General features: G+C 50.6%; 1 protein-coding gene and 1 long non-coding RNA gene across 2 annotated transcripts in view; one reads left to right on the top strand and one right to left on the bottom strand.

The window, feature by feature from the left end:
- LOC308357906 (polycystin-1-like protein 2) overlaps positions 1 to 13,139 on the bottom strand; it is a gene marked incomplete at its 5' end in the record, with an annotated part of 90,501 nt that overhangs the window by 48,619 nt on the left and 28,743 nt on the right. Inside the window, 8 exons of the mRNA XM_080827785.1 lie at positions 632 to 763; positions 3,501 to 3,695; positions 4,930 to 5,075; positions 5,603 to 5,779; positions 7,199 to 7,340; positions 7,997 to 8,114; positions 10,299 to 10,506; positions 12,498 to 12,615. Of these exons, the coding sequence (XP_080683911.1) occupies positions 632 to 763; positions 3,501 to 3,695; positions 4,930 to 5,075; positions 5,603 to 5,779; positions 7,199 to 7,340; positions 7,997 to 8,114; positions 10,299 to 10,506; positions 12,498 to 12,615 (1,236 nt within the window). The remainder of the gene's footprint in view (positions 1 to 631; positions 764 to 3,500; positions 3,696 to 4,929; positions 5,076 to 5,602; positions 5,780 to 7,198; positions 7,341 to 7,996; positions 8,115 to 10,298; positions 10,507 to 12,497; positions 12,616 to 13,139) is intronic.
- Positions 10,767 to 12,347, top strand: LOC308357943. The gene is made up of 3 exons (XR_013968267.1): positions 10,767 to 10,815; positions 11,271 to 11,320; positions 12,283 to 12,347. It is a non-coding gene; the product is annotated as an uncharacterized lncRNA (long non-coding RNA).

Genomic DNA, 13,139 nt, shown 5'->3' with positions numbered 1-13,139 from the left:
GCTGGCCTCAGGATGGAGAATCTGAGAGGAACAACCTCCTGACAGTAGGTGAAACAGAGCCAGGGTAAGGTCTCCCCTATTACTGACTTAGGGCTTTTTTTTAACCTTTAGCTACAAGAACACTGGGAGCATGGTGATTTAATTTGAGTCCTCCCAAGAAGCTGAGCCTGAGCCACGAATTTAAGATGTGGGCTGGCAGAGTGACTGGTGAGTCAGGGTCGTAGAAGAAAGAAAGGCAGGACCTGGCAGCTGGACATCAGTCTGATATGTACTGGGGAACATGGGTACGTATGAAACGGGGAACATGGGCAGGTTAGCAGCAGCATCTGGGCACACACTTAAATGTCACTCAGTGATTAAAGTCAGCTACTCCCTTGAGGTGCCACTGGCAGGTGAGGGAGTGGGGCGTATGAGTACACAGGCTATGACGTCCAGAATAAGATACAGGGGCTGCAGGAGGACATCATCCCTCCCTTGGCACCACCCATGCAGGACCCTTAGAAACAAGAAGGTGGAAGCCTCGCTGACCCTGTGATTGAGGGACCTTCGACCTGGGATGAGTTGTCATTTACCCGCTGAGGAGGAGTGTGTTGCATGACTTGGCCTGAGACAGCAGATGGGCCTCACTTACCTGGGCCTTGGGCGTGAGCTCCTCAGTGGGGTGGGTCACCTCTCTTAGCACCTGGGCCAAGCTTTGTATCCTCTGTATGTCCCCCAGGGTGGCAGTGACCGCAGACAGTGACCCCAGCACATGCTCTCTGACCTTGATGCAGAGGGAAGTTGGGGAGAGGAAATGTAATTCCAGTGGCTTGATGAAACCATTTCAGAAAGATCTGGAGTCAGGGCAAAGGACCAGGCTCATCTGGGGTTTTCCAAAAGCTTCTCCAAAGCCAAAAGACCTCTGTTTGCTTTGTAGGATGTGTGGTGTGCAGAGTAATGCCCTCCCAAAGATGTCCACATCCTAATCCCTGAAACACACCAGTATGTCACCTCATAGGGCAAAAGACACTTTATCAAATTGTTTTGGAGTTTTCTGTTTTGTTTTGTTTTGTTTTTTATGTACTCTCTACCCTGAAACGTAGGGCTTGAACTCATGACCCTGAGATCAAGAGTCGCATCCTCCTCCTCCTGAGCTAGCTAAGTGCCCCTGTTTTGGAACTTATAATTAAGTTAAGGGTTCTGAGATGGGAGTGGATCTGGATGAACCAGGTGAGACCAATGTAACCACAGGGGTCTTTGTAAGAGGGAGGTAGGATGATCAGAGTCCGAGAAGATGTGTGAATGGAGGCAGAGGTGAAGAGGCTGGAGGAGGAAGGGAAAGAAAGTGAGGAGGGTAAGTTGGGGGAGGGGAGGGAGGAGGCAGTGGAGAGAGGAGGGAATGGGGGAAGGGTCTGAAGATGCTGAGCTGCTGGCTTTGAAAATGAGAGGAGTATAGAGGCTTCTGGGGACCGTGCTTTCTAAGCCACAGAGTCCTAAGAGGGGCTGGCTGGGGGTTGCCCTTGGCAGCCACAGAGAAAAACTAAGAATATAATTTCAGCACTGCCAGGGAGGACTTTCCCCAGCGATGAAAGGGTCCTATCTCTGCACTGCCCACTCACCACATGTGAGTGGACCAGTGCAGCTGGAGAACTGAATTTTAAACTTTATTTCAGTTTAATGTTTAATGTTTAATTCAGATGTAAGTTCCTAGATGTGGCGAGTGGCAACCATTTAGCACAGCACAGATCTGAGTGAACCGTCCCCCGCTCCCGGCCTGCTCCTCACAGCTCACTCAGCCTACCTGTCTGACCGCCCTTCCTGGCATCTGCAGAGTTTGGGTGTGTCTGCTGTTAGCTCAGGGTGCAAACAGGCTCTGGCTTGGATGGAGGAGAGAATAGGCCAGTATATGAGGGGACTCTGGTCAGAATGTTCTGGTAGGAGAAACTGTGTTTGCCTCTGCAGTTCTTCCTTCCCTCCTTCATCACTGTCCTGGAGGCAGCTTCCGTGGAGATGCTACTGGCTCCTGCCTCTCTGGCCAATGCGCTCATTCAGTGGGAGATGAGAGGGCAGGAAGAGAGAGAGCTAGACGCTATTCTCCTGGTGCCTGGGCCACTGGTGGGTCAACTGCCTCATTCTTCAGAAGCCATTGCTTCCACCAGGGAACGCCTACCATGCAGTTGCCCCCTCCAGATTCTGGTCACTTCAGGCTGAACTCCAGTTTTTATCAACAGAGCCCTTCTTAAATTCTTCTTAGTCCTTCCATTAGAATTTTATACCTGCCTCCTGCCAGGACCCCAGTATTTCATGAGGAGACCTTGGGTCAGGCTGCATGATCCGTGGGCTCAGGGACTGCAGGACATCCAAATGGAAGTCTGCCGTAGGTAGTGTTCAGAGTGAATGCAACCCAGACTGAGAACCAGGAATGTGGGGGGGGGTGTACAGAGGGGCTAATGTAAAACAAGGGTAGGCGTGAGAGGTGTAGGAGGGCAGGAGGTGGACAGGGGAAGAGCCAATCTGGGTCGGAACCTCATCTTCACCACCCTCTTAGAAATGTTGGCCTGGGCAGACTTCTAAAATTCTCTTGCCCTGTTTCCTCTTCTGTAACATAGATGGGGATCTCACCATTTACCTTGTAGGGTTTTAGTGAGAATTATATACCCCTGAAGCTCTTGGGGCTGGCGGGATATAGTAGGTGCTCAGTAAATGTCAGTTATTTATCTCTAAAAATTACTATGACAGCCACCACTTCTTTGTATTAAGTACTTCCCACATGTCCTGCACCATGCTAAGTACTTTCATGCTAACCCTTCAGGGGACCAGAGAAGTCTTTCTTTTCTTCTCCATGCCCAGCAGGTATATGTGATGCTGTGTGTGTGTGTGTGTGTGTGTGCACGTGTGTACACTTGCACCCACACATATTCACACAGCAGACACCAGGAGTGGAAGTCATCATCTGCTCTGCAATAGCTGTTTGTCCTGTCAGCTTGTAACACATGAGATGGCCACTCTGTGGATTAAAACTGGTTGAGTGTCAGTAATTTCAAATGGCTTGACCTAACCTTATGAGGAAAAATACTATTTATTATCCCCATTTTCCAGATAGGGAAATTAAGGCTTAGAGAAGTTCATTCACCAGCCCGTGACATTACAGATGGCAAGTGGCAGAGGTGAGATGACCTTCAGGGTCTAACTCCAGACCATTAACTATATGGGTGAGGCCAGGCCACATTTCTCCTCTAGCCTCGGATTTGTCGTCTTTGACAGGAAAGCATGGAGCAATACTCTTAAATTCTCCCCTGCCATAGAAGCCTTTGACTCCATGAGGCAGAGCAAGGCAAGCAGGTTTCCATCATTTTAGGTTACTTACTGAGAAAGGACCAGAGAGGGAGCTGATGTCAACAGGCATCAACTCAGCAGATACTGAGGCTTCCCAGCTCTGTGAATTCCACTCCTCACCCTGAATGGCTGTGTACAGACCCCAGGGCCCAGTGGACAGCATGAAAGAGGCCCATCTTGAGCACCTTCTGTCTGATGTCCATGTTCAGCAGCCGCCTGCAGCCCTGCCCCTGGCACTCCTGGTCTAGCACGGATGACACGGCTCTGGCCAGCTGGAAGAGCCGCTCAGGGTCCCGCTCGCTTTGCAGAGTGGCGGTGATGTTCTCCAGCACTGCAGCCTGGAATGCCACATTCTCAACATGGGTGTCTCCAACTCCCACCTAACAGGGAAACCAGAAGCACACTCAGTGCACAGAAGACTTCAATTCTTGTTCCAAAACCTGGCACCTCAAGGCAAACCAGAGCAAGGCTGGAAGGCTTTGTACCTGGTGCGGAGTCTCTCCTGAGGCTGAGGGCAGCTGGGCCCACCGGAGGCAGGCAGCCAACAGCCCCTGAAAGCAAGCCTTGGGCAAGTCACTGCTCTACCCTCGCCACGCACCTCATCGTGCCCCCCAATCCCTTCCTGTTCCACCTGGCCCCTCACCCTTCAAATTTACCCTGATTTTATCCAGCCTCAGCCTTGTACCCTGCCGCTTCCGGTCGGCGAACAGGAGAAGAATTAGGCACAAACAAGTCAGCTGCAAGAGACTGGGAGCAGGGGACAACGGTCGAAAAGACGGCTGCCACGAGCAACTCCAGAGTCTCACTTTTATTAGATAGAAACAGTAGCCAACAGAAGAACCGATGAAGGTCAAACATTAGTCACATGTCTCGTGGACAAGCAAGGAGGAGGATAAAGTTTATAGTTAATCAAGCACATTCAAAGGACTCATCTAACTAACAACGGGCGCTTCTGGGAAGAGAAAGGAGCGATAACGGAAAAGGGCAGCAGGCAGTATTTCGTTCCACCCTGAGCTGACCCCGCGTTCCCAGGTGTTGGCTTCCCTGAAGCAGGCGGCGTTCCGCCCTGGGCGGGCCCGGGCGTTTCTGGGTGCCCGGCTTCTGTGAAGGGGTGGCCTTCCGCCCTGAGTGAGCCAGGCATCCCCAGCTGCCCAGCTTCACGGTCGTATATCGTCCTTCTCCCCAAAGACCTGTTGCCAGTATTATGTTTTTCTTAAGGCCATATCTAAATGTGCTTGGTAACTAGTAAAATCCTCCAGGGGCTATAGTTTAAGTAACACATTGTTCCAAGGGGCAGTAGCAGTACCCCTTATGGCTGATTCGGGTCCTCGTTCCTCTAGACTCTGATGGCACTGGCCTATCTCCTCCAGGCCCTACCCCTGTTCTGGCCACTGAGATGTAGGATCTGCAAAGGTAGAGACCACATCTGTTTTGTTCACAGCTGTGGGCCTGGTACATAGCAGGTGCTCTGAAAATACTAGCTGAAGGAAGGAATGAATCAGTGGCTCATCTGGTCATGCCCTTGGCTCTCTTCAATCCGGTCACCAACTTGGTGAGGTTAAGTTGGGTCAACAAGTTTTCTCAGTGAAGAAACAAAAGGCTGCCACCACCCACCTTCACCACTGCGTGGGCCTGCTCTTTGTCCCCTGCGAGACTGGAGACAGAAATGACCACTGTCAGCATGAAGTCATTGTTTACTTTCCCAAGTGGCAAATAAACTGACGGGAGGGCAGGCTCAGGGCCGCAGTGTAGACAGGAACCTGGTGAATGGAAACTGAACAGTTAGGGAGCCATTCCCAGGCCCCAGGGAGACTGGAAACCCACCAAAGTAGAGCCTGATGACAAGGACACAAAACCCACAGCTCATGAAGGCATGGCAGGCACTCAGGGACTCCATGCTTCCAGAGAGAAGACAGCCACCTATACTGATCCACTGGCCTCCCTAGGTAATCATATGCTGCTAGGACTTTGGAATAAGCTTACTGGAATCCATAAAAAATTTCAAAAAATGTTTCCCTCTTTACAGGCTTAAAAAAAAATTAAAGGTAACAAACCAAATTACAAAAAGGAGGAGGAAGAGGAAGAGGGGAGGAGGAGACCTTGAAAATAGCATCCCCTCCCTGCAGGCGTGTGGCTGGGTCAGTGTGCCTGGGGCTGGGGTTAAGGTGTGGGGGCTTCTTTATTCTACAAACCTCCCTCACACATGGAACATGCTTTTTGCAGCTCCCTGTTCTAGGAGAAGTGGAGCCTAGCAGCTGAAGGGAGAGCAAGAGCCCTGGGCTGGTACCTGACTCCAGGCAGAAGCAGTACTCCAGGGGGCCCAGGGCCGAGGATGTATTGCAGAAGATGGTGAAGCTCGTCAGAATGGTACCCTCCTCCGGGGTGATGGTGCACGTGGGCACCGCAGTGGGAGGCAGAGAGCTGATCACATGGGTGTCCTCTCCATGGGCATGCCCGGTTACTGCTAGGGAGTGAAGACGGAGGGTGCTTGAGGGGTTCTGTGGGTCACACAGACCACCAGGCTTCAGGATTGCCCTGGGAGCTTGTTAAGCATGCAGAGTCCCAGGCCTGTGTCCGGACCCTGAGCCTCAGACCTCTCCGGAGGTTCTGGGCTGAGGCCCAGAAATCTACACATCTCACAGCTCTCCCTGATGCAGGGTATCCTGGGGCCTCACATTTTGAGAGTCAGTCCTTCATCTGTAAAACAGGGCTGATATATATATATATATCAGTCCTGTTTATATATATATATATATTTAAAGATTTTATGTATTTATTTGACAGAGAGAGACATAGCAAGGGAAGAAATATAAGCAAGGGAAGTGGGAGAGGGAGAAGCAGGCTTCCTGCTGAGCAGGGATCCGGATGTGAGGTTCGATCCCAGGATCCTGGGATCATGACCTTAGCCGAAGGCAGACTCTTAACGACCGAGCCATCCAGGCACCCAAAAATGGCTAATATTAGTAGCTTTCTCACAGCTTTGGTGAGGAGGAAGTCTTTGGGAAACAAAATGACTTGCTCAAGGTCACTGAGCTCAGAAGGGCCATGCCCAGAATCTAGAAACAGGCTGATCCTGCCCAAAGCCTTGCTTTTTCCAGGCCTTCACCTGCACCAGCATCCTACATCACTGGTATTTCAAAAAGAGTATATATCTGGAAGATCTGGGCATAAAGAGAATTTTAACCAATAAAAATGATTAGTGTAGGGACACTTGGGTGGCTCAGTCATTAAGCATCCGCCTTTGGCTTGTGCCATGATCCTCGAGCCTTGCATACCCACATCAGGCTCCCTGCTCAGCGGGAAGCCTGCTTCTCCCTCTCTGACTACGCCCTGCTTGTGTTCCCTCTCTCCATGTGTCTCTCTCTCTGTCAAACAAATAAAAAAATCTTTAAAAAAATGATTAGTGTAGACCTAATCCGAAAGGTTCGGGGCACACCTCAGAGTGTTCATTTTGAACTAGTACCTCAGGTTGTTCCAATGTGGGAGGTCTGTGGGCCACTTTGAGAAAAACTGAGTCAAATGATTCCATCCCAAAAAGAATAATCACCCATCATTTGTTGTTTTGAGAATCTACATTTCCTACCGCACTGGGCTTGTTTAAAGTGAGAATCTTCTGGCAGGACAAGCGGACTGCACCACCCCAGAACAATCTGTCTCCTCCACCCTGCATAATGCAATTCAGAGGCAGAAAACGGAGGTGCAGAGAGTTTAAGTGCCTCGCCTCCCAGCTAGAAAGTGGTGACAATGGGATGAACACCAGAGCCTGCGTCTGGCCCCTGACCCCGCACCGAAGTCCCACATTTCAGGGCTTCTGGGTTTGTCTCAGTTCACTTTCTGTGGCAGACAGGACCCATGACAAGAGACTGAGCGGGGGCCTGCACACCTGTGGCTCCGATCCGGGTGGCCTGGCCCCAGGTCTGCAAGAAGGAGCTGTTCCGCCGCAGTGTGGAGGTGTTGCTCTGAGGGAGAGTTAAAGCACTCAGCCAAAATCCCCGGAATCTGCAGGCAGCCGGGAGAGGCTCAGCCTGAAAGAGAGCAGCACCCAGAGCCCCTGAGGCTTCAGCCAGGCTCCCAGACTCAGCAGGGCAGTGGCTTCTCACCCCAGGGGCCTTCGAGCAAAGACACCACCCGCTTCCCCAAGTCAGCCCAAATACCCAATTTCCAGCCCGGTATAGGTGTTTGTCTGAGATCAGGTTCCCTTGAAGGACACCCCCAGACTGGGATTCATGGGCAGGTCATTTACTGAGGGAGGCTCTTGGGAAAACCAGAGCGGAGAGGGAAGCAGAGGAGGGCAGAGAAGTGGTTTCAGGAAGTGTCCAGCCAGCCTCAGCCTGATCCCACAGGGAGCGTGAGCTGTACCACAGAAGTTCTCTTACTCAGAGGCAGGGGGCTGGGCCATTAGACCCCCGCCTCCATTGGTTACCAGCCAGCAGTCCCTCCACAGCAGCTGGGATGGGTGTGTCAGCCTGGGCAGAGGGACTGGGCTGGGGGCCCCGCAGCATCTGCTGTGATGTTTCCCCATTGCTTCTGTTCCCTTGTGTCTATTCTCCCTTCTGACCAATGCCCTGGTTTTCCTCTGGGGAACACCACCACCCCGTCCTCCCACCCCCAGCTCAGTCCTGGGCATGTGACACAGGGTCTGACAGTCAGCCAAAGCAGGAGTGGCTGCCAGTGTCCTCACCTTCCCCAGAGAGGTGTCCTCTAAGTCCCAGTTGAACATGGCCACTGAGGAGTTGTCCCCCGCGGTGACTCTGAGCACGGCGTCTGCACTGGCATTTGCTGGTCCACAGTTCTCACAGCTAAGAGAGAGATAGAACTGAGTGTGGAAGTTCACTCCAGCCTTGTGGCCTCGTCGTCTTTTGTCTGGTTCTTTTCAGATCATTTGTGAAGGTGGCAGAGGGCTTTTTTTCAAATGAAAGAGGGAATAAAAGCAGCCCATGCCCCAACCAAAACCAGGACATAGCGCTGGTCACGGAGATGGAATGATTTATGCCTGACTGAATTCCCACTTCATTCCCAATGAAAGACAATGGTATGGAAAGTGCATGAAGCCTAGGGTCCTCAGATCCTGTCCCTGCCTTGTAAGAATGGTTACCTTGCATGAGTCACTTTAACTCCCTGAGCCTCAGTTTCCTCACCTGCAAAGTGGGCGGGGGGGATAAGAGGAGACAATATTTCCATGATTCCTTCTAGTTCTAACAATAATAAAGGAATGCTGTGGTTTTATTGCATGCATGCCACAGGTTATAAATGATTTGCTTCATTGTTCGCTTATCCAGGGCTTACCATGACCCTAGGAGCAATGTATTAGAACCCCCTATCACAGACAAGCAAAGCAAGCTCAGGGAGCCAATGTGATTTGTCCCAGGTCACATAACTCCTTAGTGGGGAAAGGGAACACACACCAACATGTCTATATTCAGACACTGGGCCTTCTCTCTAGCATCCCACTCTCTCCCTAGTGCCAATAAAAGGTCACTCTGGCACCTGCCATGTGTCCAGTCCATGTGTAAGACCTTTCAGTTTTAACTTCTTAGCAACTCTCGATCTCCCTACTTCTGTCTTCATGTCTATCCTAGCACAGGTGTACCAGACATTCTCCTACAAATCTTTGTGCCTCTGGGCACTAGGAGACTAATCTCCATGGACTCTAATCTCCACGGACTGCGTCACCTGAGTTTCCGTGCCTCTGGCTTCTGGTTGGGTCTTGCAATGGGAGGCATTGGCTGGGGATCAGATGGTGAAGGAGGGGGAGGTGGGTATTTATTCACCAATGGCCCTACGCCTTAACAGGTGGGCAGGAGTTGGCAATGGCTGTTCCTCTAACCAAGACCCCAGCTGCCGGGGGTCCTAGCAATGCCTTCCCCCCTCCTTACCTATGCAATCCTGAGAAGGAAAGTGGCTTCCTCCTGTTGTAGTCCTGCACTGCCAGCCCTAGTTTGTTCCCTTATCCCTGCCCACATCTGTACATAGACCCTTTGTCCAGCTCTCATCAACTCCCAGTTTGAGGGAGACAGCTACTTCTTTTTCTTTTTTAAACATATAATGTATTATTTGCTTCCGGAGCACAGGTCTGTGAATCATCAGTCTTACACAGTTCACAACACTCACCACAGCACATACGCTCCCCAGTGTCCATCACCTAGCCACCCTCTCCCTTCCCCCACACCCCACTGACCCTCAGTTTGTTTCCTGAGATTAAGAGTCTCTTATTGGTTTGTCTCCCTCCCTGGTCCCAACTTGTTTCATTCCCCCCCCCCCCGACCCCCTGCCCTGCCTATCAAATTCCTCATATCAGAGAGACCATATGGTAATTGAGACATTTACTTCTTGCTGGGACCCAGTTGATAGACCAGGCTACCTTGAGCTCTCACCCTGACTCCTGCAAGAACTCAAGCGATCTCCCAGAGCCCTCTCTTGCCCTCCTCCAACCCTCTCTCCACCCTGCTACCACAGAATTGCGAAGTAAGGCACGATCACGTCCCTGGCCTGCTTGCAACTCTTGGGTGACTTTTCCAGAACTCTACAAGATGATGTCCGTGATATAACCCCCAAGGTTCCACCAGAACCAGGCCCTGCCTTTTCTCCCAGTGTCTTTTTGCCCCTCCTTCTCCCTCCATACTTGAGCCACACCTGTCTCCTTCACTTCCAACTATTCTGTGCTCCTTACCTTTGCCATCCAGTTTCCTCTCCTGCCCCCTTTTCCTGCCATGCTAGTTCCTCTTCCTTCACATCTCTGCTAAGGGAAACCTTCCCTGGTCCCAAGTCCGGGAAGTTGTCGTCGGGATGCACTACCTCCCTGCATTTGTTGGGGCCAATCATTGCTGAGCACCAGGGAGCACTCCATGTGAGAGCTGTGACCAGGTCTACTGAGCCACTCCTGTAAGACTTGTCCCTGCGTCTATGCCAACCCGAGCTGGCTCTTCAGTAAATGGTGACTGAAGGGATGTCAATGCCACAGGAGTTTGCTCTCTTGCCCCCACCTGACTTGAGGCCCGAGTTCCAGGGGGGCGGACTCATAGAGGCACTGCTCCTCCTGGTTCTGCAGCTCCCCGCCTCTCCAGGTGGCCAGGCGCAGGGTGATGGCGGAGTTGGGCGTTGGCAGGCAGGACGGAGGAAGCACCAGCTCCCTTTGGTCTGTGCGGAGCAGCTGCCTCTCAACACAGTAGCTCCACTGGGCCCAGCAGCGTCCTGAGGGAAAGGGGGCAAATGCTGTTACCAATCCAAGGACTCTTCCGGTTTGGGGGTTTTGGGAAGAAAAGAGTCATAGATAAGAAAAGCAGCTCCAAAGAGAGAATTTGATGAACACTCTCACTTGCAGGGTGTGGCGACAGTGCTGCGGAAGGATGCTTCTGGGGCAATGAGTGGTGCTTCTCCCTGACTCTGAGCACACCTGCAGAGGATGTCAGCTTCTTTTACTTGCACCAGCCACTGGCACTGAAGAATGAACGGCCAGGCATACAGTAGGAGAGAGGCCAGGAGGATAGACGCTCTGCCTGGGTGAGTACCCAGGCAGTTTCTTGTCCCTGGTGTAACTTCACTCCACCTTGAAGACTGACCTCAGCTGTATGTCCCTGTGAGTACACTGGGGACCTGGGGACCTGGGGGATGTATCCCACCCGAGAGGCCGCATGTCCCCTCTGGCTTTATGATACAGGCTCACTAAGTCCCTGTATCCTTTGCCCTTCATCTCTGTTGATGGATGTTTATCCATCAGTCACCTCGCTTCCCCCGTCCCCCTCATTATTGGATTTAGGGCCAACCCAGGTAATCCACGATGACCTCATCTGCAGAGTCTTAACTTAATTACATCCGCAGAGACTCATTTTCCAAATAAGGTCATTGTTCTGGAGATGAGGACATGAACATATCCTTTTAGATTCAGTATTTAACTCCCTGTAGGTACCAAATGCACAGAGTGGAGGTGATTGCCTTCCCATCTTTGTCTTGCACAGAGTTCTGGCGTGTCCTTCCAGAGCCGGTCTCTCCCTGTGTCGGAATATAGGTATGTATGTTTGTGTGTGTGTCATTGTTCCACACACAGCATTCTCTATGCCCTTCTGGACTTGGCCTTTCTTAATGCAGCTTAGTAAGCATCCCGTAGCCATACAGCTGCCTTATTTTTGTTAACAGCTATATAGTCCTCCCTGTCTGGAGGTACCCATTTTATTGAAGCAGTCCCCTCTTGATAAAGATTCAGGGTGCTTGCAATCATCTGCTGTTTCCACCAGTGCCATTCACGAGACATGATCTAGGGTCAGGCCATCAGCTCAACCACCCAAACTCTATACGTGCATCCTCTATGAATTCTGATAATGAGAATTAACATTCAAAAGGGTATCCTGAGCACTTACCAATGGATATCGAAAGGCTCAAGTTTTCCATGACTTTTGTCCCAGCTATTCCATTTCTTAAAATTTATTATTTTCTAAAGACTTATTTATGAAAGTCACCAGAGAGGCAAATAAAGATAGAACTACAGGGATGTTCATGACAATGTTGTTTGTAAGGGCAAATAATTCAAAACAACCTAAATGTCCAAAAAATAAGGTACCAGTAAATAAATGATCATACACTAACTAGACAGTCTATTATACACTTATTGTGAAATCAAGATGGAGAAGATATCATGACATTAAAATATGCAGGATACATTGTTCAAAGAAAAAACAGCTAACAAAAATAATATGTACAAGAGGGATGACATTAATTTCCAAAAGAATGTCTGCCTAGCTAGGCCATATCCTTATAGAGAGGAGGACAACCATTTCTAAGTAATGGGCACTGGTGCTACTCTCTTGGTTTGTCTGAAAATGCCTCCTCACTTCTAGACTCTTCCTGGCAATGTATCAAGGGCAAGGAAGTGAAAAGAGGGCAGTTGTTGTTTTTATTTTATCACTGACTCTTGCAGTGAAAATAAAGCAGATTGACTTTTAGGATTAATTGCTGTTCTCACATATTTTACAGATTGTGCATCTCCTTGTTGCCTGCCTTCAAGGCTACCTCTGCCTTGGTTTCGCACTGCTTCCCCCCACCCTGCCATTTCCATGGAATTCTTAATCTGGCACATGCAAGGGGCAGGCAAAAGTGATACCTGTGTGAAGGTTAAAAAATGGCAAAGCTGACCTCTGTCCATTACTTTGTGGCGAGTAGGATAGTTCGAGAGCTCTGCAGACACCTACCACATGACCACTGGTAACGTAAATCCTTGTCACTGTCTGGCCAGCCCGGAGTCACAGTCGTGAAAGGATCCACATACTGACCAGGTTCCACGTACACCTGCACATTCCCTTTCTCTCTCTGCAGAAAAAGCAGCTGGCTGGTGAGATGCCCTTCCACAGTTGGCACCCCACCTCCCACCCCACCTGGCTCACCTCCAGGGATGAATCACAGGGTAAGTAACTTTAGTCTGAATGTGGGCTCAGTGCTAAGCATCCACCATGCATCCACCTGTTAACAGAGCCTGCTCTGGACCAGACCCCATGCTTGATGCCCAGAGATACAGGAATAGAGACCTGGGCCTTGCCCTTAAGTTTGGGAGGGAAGACAGACAAGGAAACAGACAAAATACGGAGTGCTAACTGCTACAGAGAGAGGGGGTCCAGAGGATTATGAGAATGTGTAAGAGGGAGGTAGTAGGTTGAGAACATTTGCTCCTGTGAAGATTTGATAGCATTCAATTCCTGGGCTGCTGTGGATTAAATGAGGGAAGGTTGTGACATGCTTTCCACTGTGTCTGGTGCAGAGGAAGGCACAGAGCTATGACCTCTGCAAAGTGGATAGCTGGTGTCAGGGCAAGTTCCTCCAGAGGACAGGATCACAGA

Source organism: Martes martes, assembly GCF_963455335.1.
Source record: "Martes martes genome assembly, chromosome: 17".
NCBI classification, from domain to species: domain Eukaryota; kingdom Metazoa; phylum Chordata; class Mammalia; order Carnivora; family Mustelidae; genus Martes; species Martes martes.
Note: the sequence above shows the minus strand (reverse complement) of the source record. Positions and strands in the feature narration are given on the sequence as shown.